Source organism: Pterocles gutturalis, unplaced genomic scaffold (assembly GCF_000699245.1).
Source record: "Pterocles gutturalis isolate BGI_N339 unplaced genomic scaffold, ASM69924v1 scaffold6862, whole genome shotgun sequence".
In the NCBI taxonomy this organism is placed as follows: Eukaryota; Metazoa; Chordata; class Aves; order Pterocliformes; family Pteroclidae; genus Pterocles; species Pterocles gutturalis.
The window spans coordinates 33,835-56,437 of NW_010110099.1; the positions used below are offsets into that span (position 1 = coordinate 33,835).

Consider the following 22,603-nt stretch of genomic DNA (forward strand, 5'->3'; position numbering starts at 1 on the left):
GAGGGGCAGTTGCTATGTCACTTCTCTCTTATGCCCAGTAATTGTTTTCTTCATTATTGTTTCTAACAATTTCAGGCACACAGAAGTTAGATATCCTGCCCCTTGCATCCCCTCAAAATGCTTTTCAAACATTGGCATTGTGTTTGCTGCTTTTTCTCCTAGTACTGAGGCTGGGCTAGGTCTTACATTGTATGCCACAGTTTAATTGCTCTGCCTTTGCTATTTCATGTTCAGTTTAGGTTTCAGTCAAGATTTCTAAAATATTGAATGCCTGGATTTACTCTTTTCTTCCCATTCTTCAGCTTGGGACAGTTCCCCTGGCTCTTCTCTGCAAAGAAAACCCCAGTATGGGGACCCCTTTACATTCCTACAGAAGATGAATGGATGCAGAGAATTAATTTAGCTCTTGTGCTTCATCCTTATCTTCTTTGAGCACTCTTCACATCTCAATCATCTGTCAGCCCGACAGACACTCTGGCAGGCTTCCTGCTTCTGTTGTCTTTGAAAATAATTTTATTACATGTTTTTATGTCTTCAGCTACTTGTTCCTCAAGATACGCTTTTCAACGGACTTATTATAGTTTCTAATTTAACTTACCAGATCTATGCTCTTTTCTGTTTTCCTTATTTGGGTAGAACCTGCACTTTTTGAGGGACAGTACTCAACTTCAGTCAGCTGTTAAACCAGACTGGGCTGAGACAGCAGCAAATAGCAAGTCCTTTTGAACTGACACCACCATTTAAAATATGCAGCATACCAAATATTTCCAGCATAAGAGACTGATAATTGTCTGTGCCCCACTCTGTCCTGTGACAGACACTATTCTGTGCCTCTGCCTTTGTCCCCCATGCCCACTTCTGACTGTCCTCGTTCACACACGTGGACCCGTTACTGATGTGGCACGCTGTCGCTGCAGGGAGGAGCCTGATACAGGCTGAGCTCTCCTTCCCTTCCTTCCCTTAGATGGTAACACACATCCTGCTTTCTAGCAAAGTGCCAGAGGAGAGGAGAGCTGCTATAAGGTATGGGGCGCGCATGGCTATGAGACTTGAGTGGGGGGAGCTGTGTGGGAAAGGTACTAAGGAAGAAAGAAGGGGGTTGGAGGGAGAGGGAAAGCGCTGTGCGGTAGGGGAAGAGCATGGGACCCCAGTGCCATCTTGTTCATCAGCTTCCACAACAGGGCAGTGCTTTTGCAGGACAAATCCCTACTCCTCAGTCAAATCTAACCAGCTGGAAACTGAGGGAGGAGGTGGGCAAACAGATGGAGTTGCTTCCCCCCAACCTAGACCTCCACACCAACCCTTCCAGCACAGCAAAGAATCATTATTTTATACTGTCACAATACTGTGTGGTATTGTGCTACTCTCTTTGGGGCTCCTGTTGCACAGGCTTCCCATAGAACTGCACAGCTCTGCTCCATCATGACTGGAAGCAGCACAGAAGACCCAGGTTCCCCAGGAGGATTAAGCACCATCCTAGTCTGGGGCATTTCTTACCTACTGCTGTTGGTTATAGAGTCCTGCAAATTTGTTTGTTCTGTGAATCCGGTTCCTAGGGGGCTTATTTGGTCTGCGCACAAGAAACTCAGCCCAAGTGCTATGCATTGCTCTGGATGGCAGGCTAGCCAAGACTTAAATGCGACAGTGCTAAGTGTTTTAATGACTTATTCTCCCTTATAAATTTTTCCCTCTTATCACTGACAGTCAGTGGAGCTGCACTGTTAACTCCGTAGCAAGAGGTTTGTGTTTTTGGAACGAAATATTCCCCTGCCACTTGTATGTGGCTTAGCTGGTGAAAACAAAGCTTTTATCTATCACAGCTTTTCTAGATAACGGGTCCCTTCTCCGTTGTTTCTGCTGAAATGTCATCTGGAGTTTCTGTGCAGATGTTCAGCATTGAATCCTGTCCCTGGTTGCTCATCAGCCCAATAGGTTGCTCTTGCAGAGGCTAACAAAGAGTCGTTCGCGCTGTATATCTCAGTAAAAAACCTCACTGGATGGAGCTGCAGGCTGGAGATGTGTGTGCTGCAGGCATAAAAATAAAAACTTTTATTTATATGGTTCCTTTAGGCAGGCACATTGTTGCAACTGTGTGCTCCTTCTGTGAAGTTAATATGTGAGATGGAGCAGGGCTGAGCCTGGGCAGTCCCTGAGTTGTAAACTCTTCATAGGTGGTGACCTTCCTGAGCATTGTTAATATTGAATTTTGACCCAAATTAGTGTAGGGTAACGGTGTTAAAGTATTTGGGATGCTACTGTCAGACTATGTTGCTTGCTGGCATAATTTAGGCCTTGAGTCTTTTCATCAACAGAGATGCTGATGTTCTTGCTCAGGGAATGGCATTCTGATAAACTAAAATACCTACCTAGTGCTGTCAAAGCCGCACTGCTTTTCACTTCTCCTTTTATGAATCTTCTGCTGAGTTGGTCCCACAGAACAGCAGTAGCCTTATGCCCCTTAGATCCACCTCATTACAATGGGGAACCACAGAGAAAATTGACCTGCACGCAGAGAGCCCACACAAAATGGAGATACGGGCAACTCACACTCAGAACTGAAAAATCCTCCTTTGAACATTCCATAGGCTTCATGATAAACTCTGTACAAAGGTGATTTTCACACAGAACATTATGCACAGTCTAAAATTGTCCTTGGTTACTCGAAAGCTTAAAGGAGTTTCACCAGACAGTTAAAAGCAGAATTTGGCTGTCTGGCTGCAAACTGCAGTGCTGTCCTTTGGGATAAAAGATGCTTGAGAAATGTAAGTTATGACAATAATGAAAAAATGCCTGTCTCTCTGTGTCATGGGGTGGTGCTTAAAGTCACATACATGCAGAGAGTGAAATAATGGGCCCCTGGCAGGGAAGTTTTCATGAGGGCCCAGCACTGACCCATGCGGAGTGAGGATTCTCGAGTTACAGATGGCGGGAGGAACACGATCAGAAAAAACGGAACTGGTTTGAAGTTCAGGTGATGAAAAGTGGTAGGCTGGAGTTCAAAGACAGGATTATTGGCTAGTGTTGCTTTAGTAGTTGGTGGGGGAAGAGCTTAAGGCCACAGCATTACTGCATTGCTGATTTATCAACACAGCCAAGAGTGTATGGTATTTGAGTCACTTCTAAATCCAGCCGCTGGCAATGAAAAGCACATTTAATCCATGTGTTAGGTTGTTTGAAGAGGTATCTGTCCCCTGGTCTCTCCCCAAGCTTGGGATTGCTGAAATTTAAAAGGAGGTGAGAGAGGAGATTTTAACTGTTTCACAAACCCTCCTCCTTTTGACGGGGTCACATCTCCACTAGCATCTTTAACATTTGGGATATTGAAAAATGAAATGCACTCTCCCCTCTGGCCCCCTGCAGAGAGAACCCCCACTTTTGCTTCTGTGACTAAGGGACAAGGAATCAAAGGCAGGATTTGTGTTTAAATAGTTTATTGTTTTTAAGTGTGGTTTTTTTCTCAAGCTGGAATTAATGCTCTGCACTTAGGAGTTCCAGGATTCATCTGCACTGTTGGCTCTGATCTCTCTGCAGCAGCCCACGGCTGCAAGATAAAACACTAAAAAACATCCCTTATTAACGTAATTCTCCTTTAGTATTTTTCTTTAGTTCTCTTCCATGAAAGAGTTTCATTGTTTAACTACTTCCCGCAATGGTTAATTCCCCTCTGATTTAATACCTATATGCTCTGTCAGCATGTGAGGGCTCACACTGCCTGTGGGAGGTTTATAGACTGAATCTCCAAAAATAGAGGAATAGAGGACAAGAATAGAGGAGTAGAGGCAAGAATAGAGGACAGGTCTCAGATCAGGCCTGACCTGCATCTGCAGTTACACCACTGCCTGCAAATAAGAATGGGGTAAACAAAGGGTGAACCTAAGCTATATTTGCAAATCCACAAAGGGCATCCAAAGTAAGAGTTAAAGAGCATCAGTAAGTCAACAGAGAGAAAAGGGAGTTAAAATATTTGGAATAGCTGGAAAGCTGAAGACTGAGAACAATGCACATCGGTAAAACATGGAGTGTTATAGTTCAGTACTGATGTATATTGACAAAACCCTAAGGCAGTGGGCTGGAACAGCAGGCAAACAGCAGATCACAACTGAGCTATGTGCTCCAGTCTGCATGGGAGGCCCCAGCACTGAAACAACCCCACTTGCTGTAGGACAGGTTCATGCTGAATGAGCAGAACTGCCTGTGGCCCGCTAAAAAGTTTGCTGTGGTGCCTAGCTCACTGATGTCGCATGAATACAACTTCACCTGTAAGCAGCAAACAAGAGGGTGCTGACAGAATCCAATAGGAAGAATGTGAAGATCTTTTTTATAGTTAGAAATAAGGTGTAACAAATCTCAGCACTGATCTCCAGTGAGAGATTACAGCCCCTCTTGTGGATCACTTTATCTGGGCATCTTTAGTTAAAAGTGCAAAGAGACTCTGTAAGCAGGAAATACACAACTTAGCCAATAAATAACTGCTGTAGACAGTTACACTCAGAAGCTAGCTAGGATTTAATGAAATATTAGGCTAAGCATTAGCATACTCCTCATCTGTGTAAATGCACCCAAAGAGTCTTTGCTGGTGAGGCAGGTGGCAATCAGGAGGGAGGAGTCAGCCTCTGCTATCTGCTATCAGCTGGGTCAGGACTGATGGCACTGACAACTCAAGTCAGTGACCCCAATGATTTGTGACTGATCCTCAGCTAGACTGACTATCCCAACTAAACCTCCTGTGGTTTTGTTTTTCTTCTGATATTTTATATCTTTCCACTTTGGTGTTGTGCTTCTTGAATCCCTGTGCTACTGCTAGTGCTGCCTCAACAGCCCTACCTCTGTCTATAATTTTTGCCTTGCAGACTTTCTCCCAGCTCATTCTCAGCAGTTTGAGTCAAGTTACACTGTAGCAGAGCTGGGCCCTGGATCCTCGGTACACAGGTAGTTAAATCCCTGGCTTGTGTGTCAAAGGAGGAAGCTTGCAGCAGGCATTGCAGAGAAGGAGGGTTACAGTAGCCTGTTGATTTTGAAGTATCATAATTTTGGAGCCTGCTCAGTATCAGCACTTTGTATTTTGGGGATCTTGTCTCAGTTCTAACAGGAGACAAGAAATAGTCCTCCTAACTGGGGTTGTTCATGCGGTTTCTTTCTAGGGTTTTCTGGTTAAGAAGGTTTTGGATCAAGCAAGTTGGCACTTCCTCTCAAGCCATAAAGTATGGGTGTTTTTGTGAGAGGGGTAGTTAGGTAATGGAGCCTTTGGCTTCAGGATTGTCGTTCCCAGGCAAAACCTAGCTTAGTAACCATAGAAGTTACTTCTATATTGGAGCTGTCTGATGGTCTTCACAAGCTGGGCTACAAGAGCATCTACTAGCAGTCTACTTGCTTAATGTGGCACTGCCTAGCTATTTCTTGTCACTGCAGCCTCACTGCAGGGATGCGAGGTCCATGAGCCAGCCATGGGAAATGACTAACTCTTGATTGTAGAAGTGGTCCTGCTGGGGTACCTCTGAGGTACATGAGCAGGAAGTGGTAAAGAAGCGAAGCTCATGTTGCTACTTCCCCTGCACATCTGCTCTGATGATGAAAAGCGGGCTTTGGTTTGCAGGCTGTCTGGTACGTTTCAGGCTCCTGGGTTACCAACACTCAGGTAGGATAAGTGCATGCCTTAAATTTGTCAGTGCTACAGTTTCACTCTCTGCCTGCTCCAAAGTAGGGAATACTGCCTTTCTTTCAGTTTTTCCAAGCTGAAAGTTGTGGTCACCCATGCTAAGCCATCACAGAGAAAAGTCTCTTTCAACCTTCAGTATTGTGGCCCCTGTCCAAGAAAAAATACATTTGTTGCAGACTGTTCATTCTGTCCGCAATTTGTCTCACCCTTGAGAAAAAGAGTAAGTCACTGCAGAGGGCAAATGCATTCTTCTATTGCATGATGGAGTCACTTGCTTTACTGGGAACTGTGACAGAGTGGTGATTGGTCTATACAGAAGATTTTTACCTGCTACCAGCTTATTTGGGTGATGTGCGCAAACTTCTCCATGAGATTGCCGCAAAGAGATCTGATGGAATGAGCATACACAATGGGTTCTTTGAACGACTGACTTGAGCTAGTTATAGCCTCTTGGCCATGTCATCTCTTGTACCTGATGTCTTTCAATACCTAGTAACTAATGTCTACCAATGGTTGGTGCATGCTCATCCACGTACAAATCACAGCATTGTCATTAAGCTTTCTAGAGGCTAGAGTCAGCAGTCCCAGCAGCTCATAAATGTTGACAAGCATACACTTCTTCCAGCTTTGCTCTGCCACCAAGACACAGTATGGAAGCCATTGCCAAGTTTGATTTCAGTGCTTCTGGAGAGGATGAGTTGAGCTTCCAGGCTGGGGATATGCTGAAGGTAAGTGCAGCCCCAGGCTTGGCTAAACAGCATTTCTGAGAGTGCTGACAGATCTTTCTGTGCTCCCATTTGCCTTTACAAAACAGACTAACACAGATGTCTACAAACTGAGATACAAATGAAGGATACTCATCTCCTATAGGGCTTGCTATAGGTCAACCAACAATTGCCAGAACGCTTGAGTCTGTGTCCATTCCACTTGATTTTATGTCCCTGAACTATAAATGTAATTGCCCTACAGTCCTCCAGTAGTCAGCAGGGAAGGATAAGTATCTTTGCTGGGGCAGAGATCCGGTTCTTTTGTAGACAGATTTTGAGGGCCGTGCCTGTTTTCATTTACTATATAGGTAGTCTAAGGTGAATATGTTTAGGATGACTGTGTCTAAAGGCAGGCAGGATGAGTGTGGTCCAGAGAGATTGCCGTCTTCCTTATTTCCAACTCTTAAACTGTTTAGAGGAGAGTATCATGCATTATAGAAGTTATATCTGACTTGTCACTGTAAGTACTGTTAGTTGCCCCAGGGGTTTTAGGTAAATAGAAGAGGAAAAGTCCATGAGACAATCTGTTACACGTATAATGGAAGAGTTTAAGAGATCCTGGACTAATAATGTTATATACACCCTTGCAGGAATTTAGCAGTCGGGGAATGGCAGAAGTAGAGTTGATCATATACAATACTGACCACGTGAGAGTCTCTTTAAAGTTGATTTGCATGTGTTATGGTAGAACCATTCTTTTTCTCCCACAGATAAAGTCACATGCTGCTCCACCCTAATTATTTATCCACTTCTCAGTCCCCAGGGTAGCTGTTCTGTTTCAGTTGAAAATGCCGGAGTATAACTCCTCTCTAAGGCCTTAACCCCTCCACTGTCCAAAGGGATGATGTACAACAATAGGATATAAACCCTTGTTCAGCCAGGGAGCCTTCACTACCTCCCTGTACAGTCCCGTATGTTCCAGTTAACAGCTAGACACTGGGCCTCAGCCTTGCCTCTTCCATCACCGCCATTTTTTATGTTATTGCACTTTTAATTTTTAAAGCTTAGACAAAGCTGATGGCATCCAGAACTCACTAAGATCAAAGACCACATTTTTCTAAATAGCTATAAGAAGTTTTCAGGAGAAATCACTGCCTCTCATCAGCATAGATGAACAGCCTAATTCCTAATTCTTCCTTATGTCAAGAGTAGTCCCCATATCCCTACTGCCTTGTGATCTTCACCTGATATTTTCTTCCTCGGGAGACTGTGGTTTCATCAAGTCCCTGGCTGGGGTGATGATGTTGGCCAGATCACTTTTCCTTCTGTTTCTCAGTTTCCCTTCCTGTAAAATCATTATAAACTAGAGCTTCCTTTCAAAGTACATTGGAAGCTACTGATGAAAAGTGTCAAATAACACTACACATTGATATTATTATTATTTGTCACAGAGACTTCACCAGAAAAGTCAGACTGCCTCTTGATTTAACAGCCTTGAGGTAAACAAAATAACACCTTAGCCGCCCAAGTAATAGTAACAGTAAATTAGCCTGAGTAACATCTCTCCTTCTGGCATACGTACACATCCATTCATACCCCATCATGAGCCCCCTCCTGCTGCCTGTACAACCTGCTGGCTGTCTTTTCAGATTTATAAAGGAGATAAATGAACAGTATTGATGTAGAGATTAGAAAACAGGAAACATGAGGCCCTCAACCAGCAGTGACAGGAGGAAATCCACCCTCTCACCCCCCTACATCCTTCTCTGAAAGGATGACACACTGAGAGAAACCTGCCAGCCCTGCACCGAGAACCAGCAAGTGGGTCTTTCTGGAAACCTCACTGCCAACAGAGCAGGGCCTGAGCGTGAGCAGGTAGTAGCTATCACCCCTTTTGGTTGGTCACAGCAGCAAAAAAGAGCCTTAATCCAGCACCCAGGGATGGGGGAAGCAGTGACTATACCAGTAGGGAACTCCACAGCTTTCTATTCCCCAACCTTTCTGTATCCAAATGCATGAAAAAGGCCTATGTGGCAGGCAAGGCAATGGAGAATCGGCCCCAGAGATAGTAACATCCTCTTGCCAACACCAAGCAGTTAGACTGTGCGTTAGACTCCCAAAAACATGAGATTGGCTTACAAAACAAGTATTATTATTGTTAACAATAGATTTCAAATTAAGTCTTTCCACTTGCTCTCTCCTTTTAAGAGAGCTGTCATGGCTCATGCTTTCAGGCTCCTCTCCAAAACCAGGGAGAACAGAAACATTTCTATTTCAAGTGGAATTCTGTCCCAGGAGTTGGAATGTCAAACAAAACACCAAAGACCACAACGTTTGCAGTAAAATCACAGAGCAGTTGTATCCCTGTACTCTCTCCTCTAACTTAGGGCTATGTCAGGGGCCATCAGCCAGGGAGCAGTGAATTTGGGCAGTCCCTGGTCAGCACTGCAGTCCCTAACAACCGTTACAGTCAACATTAGTGTGAGTACACTTGAATGAAAGCACACATGAATGTGAGCACACAGCTCCAGTGTGGGCTGGCTTCCTGCTATCCTGCAATATCTTAAGTGTCATAGTGGCTATAAAATACTTTTTGCTTCCCTATCTACCTTGGCAAAGCTCAGGGCAGCTTAACCCACTAAATAATCTCTTGCAAAATGACATGTGAGAGCACATGGTAACATCTGTGCAGTCATAATGCGCACACACACAGCTATAGCTGTGTATTCCTCCATACCCATACATGCCAGAGGAGTTTTCACAGATTTTTTTTTCCTTCCTTTGTGAAACTGAGATGCTCCAGTACCAATTATTAAAAGCACTACAGAGAACTCCTTAAACCCCTATTAAGTCCTTCAGAGCTGAATTTCTCAATTTCACAGACAACAGAGACATGCAGATGGCATCCCTAGCCACCTGGACAGGCATTCAGATGAAGGGATAAAGCTAACAGGGAATCCTAATTCTACATGGCCTTCTTTATTGCTTTGTTTGCCCTGAAGTGGTCATCAGCCACTAACGTTGCTACATGGTGGGTGGGCAGTAGAGTATATGCAGAGTTCTCTTCTACTCTTACAAAAATTCTAGGTTTCTGACAGAACCTTTGTTACTTTTGCCTTTCTCAGGAGACATATTTATTCCATCCATCCCTCTATTGCAGGTTTTGAGCTCCCAGGAAGAGTGGTATAAGGCTGAGCTCAGAAGTCAAGAGGGCTACGTTCCTAAGAACTTCATTGATTTTCATGTTCCCCCGTAAGTGTGATGGAAACTGTGTGTACCACCATTGCACATTTCCACAGAGTGCTGTCAAGAGCACGTGTGCACGTGTGTGTGTACAAGGGAAGACGACAGAAGCAGGACTGGTTATAGTTATAGCTTATTGGCTAACAAGGATTGCCATAATGCTATATGCAGTTCTGCAGCACACCTTACTTCTACCCTGAGGCATCCTCTGTTCTTTCAGAGCTGAATGGCTCTCCATGCTCTCTATCACTCCCAAGTGACTCCTTTGTTACTGCTGCTCAGAGGGATGTCACTGGGATGTGGCAGGACCTGCATTTAGATCTCCTCGGACAGAAGGATAATAGTCATGATGTGAAGTCTTGGCAACAGAGACAGAGACTGAGCACAAAAGGGAGAGCAAGAGACCTCTCTGAAAATGAATTATTAAAATGTCATTCTCTTCCCCCCACACACACTCCCGACTCTTAACTGCATTAACTCCCTTTTCCCCACCAACCCATCCACATTCCCTCCCCCTCGCAAAGTGTGTGTGAGTTTCTCTCGATGCACTAGAGGTCAGTGCAACGCTACATGAAGTGTGACAGCTGGTGTTACTCATGGATTGACAGAGATGATAGACCAGACATCCCGCCCTGCTCCCACACACATGCAGACACACGCACACACACACACACACTCCCTTATCCACGTTTCATGACTACCCACCCAAACACAGATCTGTTAGAGGACAGACATACCTTCATTTCTCTCTTCCCACTGAGTAGACGGCACTGCACTTTCAGAAAGGACTGGCAGGTGTTTGAACACATGTTAAATGTGTTGTCCAGCCCTGTGCCATGAATATGACAATGTATGGCATTTTTACAACCTTTTCCTTTCCGTTGTCGGAAGTGCTCCCTGAAGCCTCTTTAATTCTCCTCTTTTAAAAAAGTGCTGTAGCATTTCAGGAGAGAACAGTCAGAGCGTGCACCAAGCCCAGTGACACACTGGTGCTCTGAGGAGGCAAACTGGGAGTGTACACGGATTTTGTGGGTACTAATAAGTGCTGTCTCCTTTGGAGATGGCACTTACCTGCCTTTTTGGATATAAGCCAACCTGCTTGACTGAGCTGAAGGATATTATTAGTTTGCTGTGCAAATATGGGCTTGTACTTTTGGGCCTCAGGGGGACGAGATCTCCCAGTCAGTTGTTCTTGTTCGCTCTTTCACAGGGCTGTGTCATCACACAGGGACACTAGCAGCTTCTTTTTTCACACACATTTTTCTCATTATGCTTTCTCTGTGCAAGAGCTGTGAAGAAATATTTCCACTTTCACGCTTTTCTAAGAGTATTAGGTCTACACTTTGAAGTAGTTCAGGCCAGATGCTAGGAAGAAAGCTGTCTCCTGTTTTTGTTGGGCTGTTTTTTCCCATCTTTGTCTTGTCCAGTAATCATTGAGACTGGTTATCAACACTGATTAAAGCCCGATTTCCCTTTGCTAATGATACATAGGTAAACTGTGATGATAGTAAGAAGTATAATGAAACTCAAAAGTAGAAATGACAGAGCTTAGGAAACTATCAGTACTTAATTTTAATGCAATACAGGAAATTAAGAATTACATAAAAGCAAAAGACCGCATACTGTGTGTCTTATTAGCTGTGGAGGAGACATATATGAGTGTACATGGCAACTTTTTTCTCTACTGAAAAATTCCTATTGACACTGTAATATTTTACCATTTACGGTGACTTTCTCATTACTAGTCCAGTGCCTTATACTATGATTTTTTATGCCTGGCTAAATTTACGTAAGTGTGCTTATGTATTCTGTGTTTCTGAGATTCTGTGGTATTATAACTCTTGCAGGAACCAATTTATTAGTACTAAAACTTTCACGGCTTGCTTCTACTAAAAATTTATGTGTGTCCCTTGCAATATATCCATCACAGTCCAGTAATTTTCAATCAGTTTATCAAAAGCAATTTGATGTATATGTCTGAGAATTATGTGCGCATATATGTATACATACACATTTGTAATTCAAAATTTCTTTGACTAACACCTTAGTGTGCTGTGCCTGTAATTACAGTTTCAGCTGAGTGTTGCTTATTAGCAGGCCAAATCTTACATTGTTCTTTTTGCATCTACGTGCTTTTACTGCTCAAAGAAAATGGTCTGCACCCATCAAAACCCTGTACCTTAGCATGTACATGGCCACTGGGAGTACTCATGTGGGCTCCTCTGACCCTTTTGTTTTGTTTTTCCTCCACCCTGCTTATTCACATTCTCCTTACCCTCAACTTCTTTGTTCCTTACCTTAATTCACCTTCCTTATTAATGTCTCCATGATTTTTCCCACTTGACAGCTGGTTTGATGAGAGGATATCCCGCCACGAAGCAGAGAACATCCTCATGAGCAAAGGAGTTGGCTCCTTCATCGTCCGAGCCAGTCAAAACTCTCATGGTGACTTCTCCATCTCTGTCAGGTATCTGCTTCCCACAGCATTTTCCTGCTTCTTTTTCCTCTTTAATGGTGTCCCTAGCCTCCTCTTGACAGGTTTCCTAATGTGACGTAGCCTCTTGGGAAGTTTGCATGCTGCCAGGCACTGGAAGTGCTGCTATGTTGTGAATGAGAGCAAATTAGGCATCTGATTCCCAAATGTTTCTGCCTCTTTTCAAGTGGGAATACCCCATTCCAAAGCAGATCCCTTGGTGATCTGCTGCTCTGAAAGAGCTGCCACAAAGCAGAGTGGTACTTGGGACATATCCTACAGTGCAAAACACGTGCCTTCCATCTATTTTATTTCCCTGACAGCTCTGGTTACTGAATCCAAGAATTCCACTACTACCCATTAAGAGATTAGTATTACATTGTTAACTTATTTCCCACAGGTCACTAAACAGCCATTGGACAGGAATGGCTTTTAGTTGCTTGCAGCCCAGCTGCATCTCAGCAACTTATTGTAGCCCAGCCCTTCTCAGAGCATTTGCTTTAAAGCAGAGCTCTTAAATGGGTGGGTTTCCCAATTTTAATTCAAATAATTGATAACCAGTTTTAAATTAGAGTAGTGGTTAGCACCGACTTTTCCAAGCAGTGTGCACTTTCTGATTCAGGGAGGTCAAAAAGTATCTGGGAGGAATGCAGGGAAATATTCTGGCTACATCTACACCGATAAACACCAATAAACTAAGTACAGTCAGGCTCTTTCTCTGCCCTGAGGTCAAGCAATGTGGCAGAGCTCAGATCCATATGGCTAAACCCTCTTCATCCCACAGAACAGCTGTATTCAAGCAGCTCACTGCAAACAGTTCCTGGTCCCCTCTGTCCCCCTAACCACGGCCCAGCACTATCCAGGGAGGGCTTTCTGGTTTAGACCAAAACCATGCTAACACTTTAAAAGGTTGTGTGTCTGTAGCACTCCAGGACAGCACTCAGTCCCTGTCTGGTTCCCATTTAGTTTATTTGTGCAGATGTAGCCTCTGAAACCAGTGTTTTGAGTTTCTGGAGTTGTACAGAGAGAGGAGGTGGGTACCAAAACCAGATCACAAATGGTGCAAAAAGAATTGTCCAAATAAGACAAGAAGTAAGAGGGGAGTTGCAGGGAGGAAGCAGGGGCAGAAGGTTGAGTCTGTTAAGTTGGCCTGTAACAGCAACTAATAATCGCTTCTTTCTTTTTGTTTTGGGCAGGAAGAATGACCAGTAGTAATGATTTTACACTAGATATTATATAATTGTAAAACTCAGTGTATGGTTTCATGTGACTATTGTCTGCATGTAGTGGTGATGCCCGTGGTATGTAGAGGTGTAATACATCTCTTACAGTCAGTGCAGACTGGATGTTAACAGGAACCGCAGAGGCTAGTGGGTAGACTACAACTGCACCTTTGCCTCTCATACAAAGTATGGAATACAGCTATTAGCTGTTTGTAGCCCTGAAAGCTCCTTTGGCCTTTATTTCAAAGGAAAGGTTTTAAAACCCTATGCTTTGTTCCGACAGTGCTTTGTGACTGAGCAGCCCTGCAGCACTCCATGTTTGAAAGTTGATGAGTCTTTTGAAATACAGAGCCACATCTAGGTCCACTACACACAAGGACTGCCATTGCTTACTTTTCAGAAGTCTAGATTTGGCCAAGCAAGAAGCTTTGGTACCCTTCTGGGAAAGACTTTTTCAAAGAAGATAAAAGTGCAATCTGGTTTATGATCTCTTACTTTTCAATTTGGATCCAGGCATGAAGATGATGTGCAACACTTCAAAGTGATGAGGGATTCAAAGGGTAACTATTACTTGTGGACAGAGAAATTCCACTCCCTAAACAAGCTGGTGGACTACTACAGGACAACTTCCATCTCCAAGCAGAAGCAGATCTTCCTGAGGGACAACAACCAAGAAGAGAAGGTAAACACAAACTACCCTTAGGATTTGCTCTATAAGAAGCCTTTCTGTGGAAGGAATTCAGCCCATAAGAATGTCTTGGGGTGGGGGGGAGGGTCTGCCCTTGGAAACCCAGTCACATCGCTACACTGCTGAGCCCTGAAACATGGATTTTTAGTGGATTCAGTGGTATGTGCAGTTATATAATTGAGCAGAATTTTCTGATTCTATTTTGGATAGCAATAGGCAATGCTGCAAATCTGCATAAGGGGTGCTTTGCTAAAGCAGTGCTAATGCCTCAGAGCTGAAATTCTAAGATGCCTTACACATCCAAGGGATGGATGTGTAAGGACTTACCTTATTGAAATGTCTAGATTTCATAAGGGCAGGTACACAGCTGACTGGTAGGTTGTGTCTGAGAAGAATTTGAGTCTGGCTTCCTAGTGTCCTTGAATGTACCCAGAGGGCAGCTGTTATTACAGTTCAAAGTTTGCCTGCTCAGAAGAATCATTCATTTTCTATTACCGAGTGAACACAGTAAGGAGTGTGGAGGAACCAATGGCCAAACCTAGAGCAGTAGCTGACAGGAACTGAAAAGTGCTGCTGAGAAGAACATAGCAGATATGGGAACAAGCTGTGCATTCAGGGTTGATGTAGTAGGTGTTTGAGAAGGCAGGGAAATCCCAGTCCAACGAATGCCTGGGTTTGTGCCAGGGGAACAAGCAAATGACATAGTAGAGACTGCTATGCATTGCATATGCAGTACTGGGAGTGAACAGGCCTGGTCACTGTAGTAACCAAAGTCCTGCTTCATGGGGAAAATTACCAGGATGCGCATGTAGAGGCAAGGCAGAAAGTACGTGACTTGCTCACTGCAGCAATAAATTTTTATAGGCTGCATATGGGTCATTCTTGCTGGCTCTGAAAGAGAGGTGATTTATTTTTTAGTCTGAAGAAGGGACTTGTGTTGTTGTCTCCTTCTAGACCACTTAGGCAGAGCTTTAAAAATGCATTAGTAAGGTATAAAATAGAGGCTATGGGACCTATGAGAGAGAGATCACAGCAAAGAATTGTCTGGGGAAGGAGAAAGGAAGACTGCATGCATGTATATCAGTGAAACAACCTGTTTGGGCTGACTGTGAGCAGGAAGAGAAAGAGAACGGCAATTGCTCCAAGATGCAGACAGGCAAATGAAAGAACAGGAGTCAAGTTTGCTTTGGCAAACATTCTGTACGTTTGTTATGGTGATGGGCTCAGCAGGGTATGTTTAGCACTCATCACAGTGGGGTTTCTGTTCACAGTTAAAATTTCTAGATGCTACAGCCATATGATAGAATAATAGTAATGTACAGATTTCAGTGCAGAGACAAATGAAGTCTTACAGCAGCATTTCCAAAAAAAGGCCTGGCTCCTGTGCTGGTCCTCACATCAGTGGCCACATTTTCAGCCCAGCACCTCCTCACTCTTCGGATGGCAATTGGCTATGACAAAGATCTAAAATATGGGATTCCTGATTTGTCCTTCTGTCCAGAGGGGCGGGAGCTTTCCCTTGGAAGAGCCTCCAAGGTAAAGGGTATTGGTAGTGATCAGGGTGCAATGGTTGCTAAGCTTCAGTCAAGGATGTGTCAGAAAGCAAAACCTGACCTCATTTTTGTGATCTTTCTTCCATCAGGACAGGCGTGGTGGGAGCCTGGAACGGATGGGCCGGGAAGCATTCCACCTGGGTGGAGCAGCTGGAGAAGATCCTTCTTCTATGGCCAAGAGATACATAGAGCATCCTATCCCTATACTGCAGCAGCAACAGGTACTACCAGGAATAAGAGGCTGGGATGTCAAGCCCAGGCACATGAAACATTGGCCTTAATGGCTTGGTAGTGAGTCAACAGCCCCTTTGTCAAAAATCTGCCACCCTGAACCTGCTTTAGGAGGCAGAGTCAGTTAGGTCTTCGTATGGGAGTAGCAGTGATGATGGTATCAGCCTGGTGAGCTCTTTTGATATGTAATAAATGTGTGCTTTTATTTAGTTCTGTGATCCGTGACTGATTGACAAACTAGCAAAAAACAGAAGTCAGTGTACAGTGGTCCTTTCACTAGGAACCTGGGAGTACTGCCAGGGAGGTTTGGGGTCTCCATCCCAAAAACTGGAAAACAGGGAATGGTGTCATGTTCTTGCTTTGCTTAGGAAAGGACATACAGTATCATCCAGTGAGAGTGCAGCAAAACACTCCCAAATCTTACACACACACACACATTTCAGGTTTCAGGAACTCCTCTCTAGTCTGTAAGACAAATGAAACTTTGCTGCCTGTTTCTTTTTTCTGAGTTATGCTACTGACATTCATCGCCACAAAACACAACATAGGGATGAGAAATGATTATGGTAACCCTAGGAGAGCTTGGTTTCCTTCAGAACATTCTTTCTCCTCTTCCCTATTATGGGCCCTCTCCGCATTCTTTCATCATGTTGCATCCCTGATGTGTGAGGTTTCTTTAATCCTTTGCTTGCATAGGAATGGAGAGGACAACAGCAGTACCTCACGCTACCTTCCTGATTGATTTTGGTGGAAATAGTTTTGCTTGGGTTGTCTCACATCTCTAGGTAGAGACAATGTACCATCATCTAAGGAAACAACTTGTCCCAAAGCCGTATCCCTTGAGGCATGAGAGTTCCCATATAGCAAGGCCAGGGACAATTCTGAAATGGCTGTTCTCTCATCAGACAAGCAGTGTTGCCTGTCCACGGACTGCTGATGGAATAATACAGCTTCTGACAAAGCTGAGGGCCTGCACTCTTTGGAGCACAGTCTATGCAAGAGTCACATTCGATACAGAGCAGAAAAACTCATAGCAGTGAAGCATCCCTGTAGTAAATCTTGCAGTTGCAAAGCCAGATTGAGCTTGCTCACTTTCTGGCAGGGACAGGTGAGGTGTAAATTGTGCTCCAGTCTCAGGCAGCCTCAGCAACCTTTTAGGCTGACAAAGGCACAAGTGAGACCAAGAAAGCTTTTGGGAGAGTAGGTGCAAGAAGGAAAGCAGCAAGAGGGAGAGGACAAAAGCTGTTTACAAGCAACATCAAGCACAAGCTATTGTTCTTCCTCTCCTCTGTTGACACAGCTGATCAGACCCTGTGTCACTGAAGTACTGCTGCAACCTGAGCCAACATAACAAAATCTGTCACACCGTTATCATTAAAAAAAAAGCTTAGTGCATGCACTAAGGGCCTGGAGAGATAAAGACATTCAGCATGTCTCAGCTATGCAGGCAAAAGAGAACTTGCTCCCTAGGTGTTGCCTAGTTTCTCTCTCCATCTGTCTGGGCTGATTTGTGTTAATATGACTTCAGATTGTGGTCACATGGCTTCTTTTCTTTGAACCTGATTTTGTCTCTTTCCTCTTTGGTTAATTGGGCAACTGGATTCTCAGGCTTGACCCCTGCCCTTCACAGCATGGAGCAGCCCAAAGAAAAACTAGTGAGTCCTCAGATATACAGTGAGCTGCATCAGCATCACTGCTGTTCCACCAGTATATGGGACAGAGCAAGAGCAAAGAGTGGGCAGAACTGGGGCATAGTAACTCCAGATTGGCAAAAGTTCCCCTTGACAAGCATGGCTTTTCACCTGTGAGTTAGAACTGCCTTAGTTTTTTTCCAAAAAACTTTTTCCAGAAGTCCCAGAGGCCAAAAAAGCCCCTCTCTGACCACTTTTCCCAGGAGATGTGGAACAGAACTGAGGACAGTTGCCTTTCAACTTCTAAGAAGAAAAATCCAAAACAGAACAGTCTAAGGTGACCTCTTCCATGAGGGGCATTGCTTGCAGGACTGCAGCACAGGGACTGTATTGGAAGCAGACACCTAAGATTATTTACTTGAAGGCTGAACCCTGACTCCCTGGCTACTAATGACTCTTTTATACATCTCAGCATATTAATGCCTTTTCTCTTGCTGTTTTCTTTCTAGGATAGATACAGTGGGAGTCTGGACAGGAAAGATGGGCTGCATGGACTAAGGGATCATGGCCAAGGAAATGCAGCAGCTATGCAACGGAGACATACAGACCCACTGTACCAGCAGACATCGGTAGGTGATGCACCTGGAAGTCCCTATGTGCCCAACTCAGGGGATCCCTTAGCAATGGCCAGGCAGTCTGGGCAATGTCACCTGCAAAGAGGTTGCATGAGAAATAGTGTATTAAGCCTGTTGGGACATATCTTAGAAGATGTTTATGAATCTCAAGACTCTATCCCAGCCACTTGAATCTGCTTCTGGGGCACTCTGAGGGTAGGACTATGGTGTTATTCAAGCATAGTTCTAGGACTGCTCTCAAGGCCAGTTTCAGTTAACATGCAGACTTAATAGAAGAGGGAACTTAGCATGAGCTCAACACAGTAGGCATCTGGGGCATTGTGAATGAGCCCAAGCTCGCCCATGGGTTTGGATCAAGCACGGATTCAGTCCTGCAGAAGACATTTCTGAAAACCTAATGATCTTTCCTAGAAGGGCTTTGTGTCCACTGATGCAAGGGACTAGCAGGTATCTTTCCCATCACAGACAGGCCTTCCTAAGCACAGTAGCTAGATGCACCACACTCTTTTTAAGTCCTATGGAGAGTTACCTTATGATATTGTGCCATTCTACAGTGCTCTTTCTGTCTTGCAATGCACTTGAAGTCACACTGTCCGTTCCACTACCTTTTGCATCAGTCCTGAGAAGACCTGTCATCACTCAGTTCTACTTGTCTGCACCCGGCACATCCTCTCGGACCTACTATTTGGGGCTCATCTACCTGTCACCCTTATCTGTCAGAGCCTCTTAGCACAGTCTTTTTGGTCAGGATCCAGATGTTTCTACAGACATCTCAGACTGCTCCCCTACCTGGATCCATACCTGGCAGTCAATCTTAAGTAACCACCTGCTCTATAAATTCCCACTATGCAAATGCCTGCATAGAGCATGGTGTTTTTCTCTGCCTCAACCTGTGATTGTACTGCCAAGTCCAAAAATTATTTCTCCATCAGCTCCTAAGAGTGTGACTGAAGGCACATTCTTCTTCCTTGAGGAAATGTACAGCTTAGCCCAGAACCACCACAGAACCTAGATTCAAGGAAAGAAGGGAAAGACAACAGAACTTTCTGAACTGTGAGAGAAATAGGACAGATGGGATTAGGAAATTTGGAACAAACTAGTGTCTCCTTTGGGCAAAAGCCCCAAATCTTTATTATGATCCACCTCAAAATGCAATGGCTTTTATCACTCAGAAGCTGTGGCAATGAATAACAACATACCCTTGCCTGCCACACCCCATCAGTGATCTAGAAGCCACCAAATCCAATTATAGAAAGGTCTATGTGTCCACCCAAGTAACTAGGAGCCATGTCTAAGAAGAGTTCTGAATGGAAGATTTAACAAAAGTTAATGTCTTCAAACAGATCTCTCCATCTGTGTGCGTAAAATATACCTTCCAAAGTGTACATGCCCTGTGGTGCCAATAATTTCCCAGAAAAGAAGCCCATGCTATCTCCTTTAAAATCTGATTTCCAGTCAAAATGGGAGATTGACTTCAAAGTCTCTTACAATAAAGTTCTCATAAGAAAAAAAAAAATCTTACAATAGTGTGCATTAAAGTGCAAACCCAAAATAAACGAATACACCCAAACAGGTCCTAAATTCTTTCGATCTCAGGGAGCTGACCTCCCTATCAGCACCGGCCCATCTCCCTAGCGCCATTTGCTTATAGTGTGCAGCCCAGCAGGACTCAGGCAGGAGCTCTTCTCTATGCTTCCATAGCTGGCTTCAACATGGCTACCACAGCTGATTTTACAGGGCAGCGGAGACAGAGCCATGTGAACACTATTTCCTAAGGACCTGCTCTCAGTCTGACTTCTCACCTTATGGTGCAAATACCCACTAATACACTGAGGAAAGTTCAAATGGCTGCTGAGAACCCAAGCACCACCCCTTGGGTGTCCCTGTAAATTGGTCCCTCCTTCCTGGAATCTTGGCCACTTCCTGGTTTAATTGCAAGCTGGCCTCAGTTTCAGCATTGCTTGTCCTCTCAGTGAACATATGTACTGGGGCATAAGAGGGGTGAGAGAAGGATGATCTTCAAGAATTGTGACTCATTGTTCCCTGCATGTCTCTATCTCCTTCCCAGAGAACGCTATGGGTCCGTGCCTTGTACGATTTTGATGCTGTGGAGCATGACGAGCTGGGCTTCCGCTGTGGAGACATCTTAGAGGTCCTGGACAGCTCCAACCCATCATGGTGGAAAGGACGTCTGCGTGGGGAACTGGGTCTCTTCCCTGCCAACTACGTCACACCGGTGCCCTTGTGAGGGCACGGTATGCCCCAGAGGGCCATACTGGAGCTGCTTTTCTGATATGACAGGGACAGAGAGGGAGTGCATCTCCCCTTGCCCCCAGGACATATGGTGGTTTTGGTTTTGTCTTAATTTATTGGCAATTGATCTTTTGAAATGTTGGTGTGAAAGGGAACCCTTTGAAGAGAATAGGAATTTTTCCCCTATTTTTCACATCCATGAAGGGGAGGGAGAAAAAATCCTGGACTGCTCATTGACATGTTGCTGAGTTCTCCCTGCCCTGTCACTTCTTTGGCTAATTATTGATAACTTCCTGCAATTAGGTTTGTTCTGTGGAAATACACCTCAGACAAGTCAGGATTCAGTATTCAGGTAGTCCTTCCCCTTCCTTTTGGATCTGGTAGCACTCATAGTCTCTTCAGGCTCCATTTCTCCTTTCTTTTAAAGGCAGGAGGAACACCCAGGTGAATTAAATGATCATTAGTAATCACATTAATCCTTCAGGTAGGGAAGGAAAGTGAGGGGGCCTTAGGTTGACGTGCAAGGCAACTCTGACTTTTCTGAATAGTTTCTGGCTTATCCCTCTAGTACTTTCTTGGGATGTGGATTCTATAGATACACCAGATGAAGCAAAAGGATCCTGTAAGCTTTTGTACAAACAAACCAGTGGCGAAGGTATGGGAGGGTGAGAAGCTACTTTCTTTGCTTCTTTTGATTGTCCTGCTCTTCTTTCTGCACTTCATAACAATTTGTCCCATTTTCAAGCTGCTGTCTGAGGTACCTATACTTCTGTTAGACATCCTGGTTAGAGCAGGTCAGGCCCTTCAGCTAAATTAAGTACCACTGGATCAGATAACAATCAATATCCCTCACTGGTTCCTTTTGTAAAACTGAACTGGGGAGGGGTTGGAGAGAAGAGGTTTTTCTGGTTTGTTGGCAGAAGTTCCTTTCCTGACAACATGGGTTGCTCAGGATCACTGTGTACACAACTCTGACTTGCTAGTGGAATGTCTCATCCAACAGGTTAAGCTGTTACTTTACAGTATGCAGAGAATAAACTTGTGGCTGTCAAATAGTCTGTTCTCTGTTCCAGTTTCTTTTGGATGAAATAAGGTAAATTAATAGGTTTTTAAATCATTGCTGAGTGAATGTCAGATGTGATACAAATATACTGCAAATGCACATTAAAAATGTTCCAAGCCCTCTGAAGTGACTGCCGCATAACCACTGCTCAGGCAAGTTGACATTAAACAAGCTTCCTGAATTTTTCACTTGGTGGTCAGCAAGGAAGTGATTAGTTATCATTCTTGGGAAAGAAAGAACGGTGAGTGAAAAAACTCTAAAAACAAATCAGACCCAGCAAGAAAAATGTTCTTACCTTTTGTTAGTCCCTGTGGGAGAAAAATAATCCAGGAAATACGGTCTTGGTAAAGTCCAATTCAATGTAGCTGGTCTAAATAAAGCTGCCAGCTAGGGAGAGTATTAGCAGAAAGAACCCATTGTCAAGTTTTTGGGAGAACTCCACCAAAAGCAGATTATTAATGGGTGAAGTAAAATGAGAATAATTAACAAGACATATAAGCTCTAAACAGAATAGAAAACTTTGAAAGACATTGTTAAGAGCTTATCTCCATTGGCTACCAGGGTGGTTCAAGAAACCGAGAGATACCGTACGACTTCCTGGACTGGACTTGGCCCTGTTGTCTTGCAGGAGCTCTGTTCTGGGCCTTTAGCATCTCCCTTTGGAGTGAAGTGCATGAGGCTTCTTCTGGAACAAGCCACCTTATTACTGGGTTGGTGTGAGGGTGGAACCTCAGGGAATCCACGGTTTGAAGAGCGTTTTGTTGTGATTTGTTATTTTTTAATTTTTTTCTTTTTGCTAAGGTAATATCAAATTTGGAAGGGTTAATATTCAGTGAGAGAGAGCATCAAGACCAGAGGAAGTGGGAAGCAAAGAAACCAGAGAGCAGGAAAGGCAGAGGAGGGATATGAATGATGAATCTTTCATATTCAGGTCTGGCTGAAACAGAAGAAATAGTAAGTTCACCCTTATTCCCACCATGTCAAATCATCTTTCAATTAATTCTTTTTTTAATTAGTTACTTTTAAAATTAGAAGCAATGTCTCCTTTTCCTTTCCTCAGCACTCTAAAGACCCTTTTGGTAGTGAAGATGTAGTTTCACAAAATTAATTGAAGATAATGCACTTAGCAGTTTGATAGCTCTTCACACATTTGAAACCCCTTTACACAGATTAACTAATTAAGCAAGTCTAAGTAGTACATTGTAAGTACCCCCATGTTAACTCATGATTCGTTTGAGGAAGAGGTA

At 44.0% G+C, this 22,603-nt stretch overlaps 1 protein-coding gene across 1 annotated transcript; it reads left to right on the plus strand.

The window, feature by feature from the left end:
• Positions 1 to 6,287: 6,287 nt before the first annotated feature.
• On the plus strand, positions 6,288 to 20,288 carry GRAP2 (GRB2-related adaptor protein 2). Its single transcript, XM_010073210.1, has 7 exons — positions 6,288 to 6,384; positions 9,524 to 9,615; positions 11,954 to 12,073; positions 13,816 to 13,984; positions 15,633 to 15,764; positions 17,915 to 18,034; positions 20,109 to 20,288. Exons 1-7 carry the CDS (start codon positions 6,307 to 6,309, stop codon positions 20,286 to 20,288), a joined length of 891 nt encoding a protein of 296 aa, XP_010071512.1. The 5' UTR covers positions 6,288 to 6,306.
• Positions 20,289 to 22,603: the final 2,315 nt, after the last annotated feature.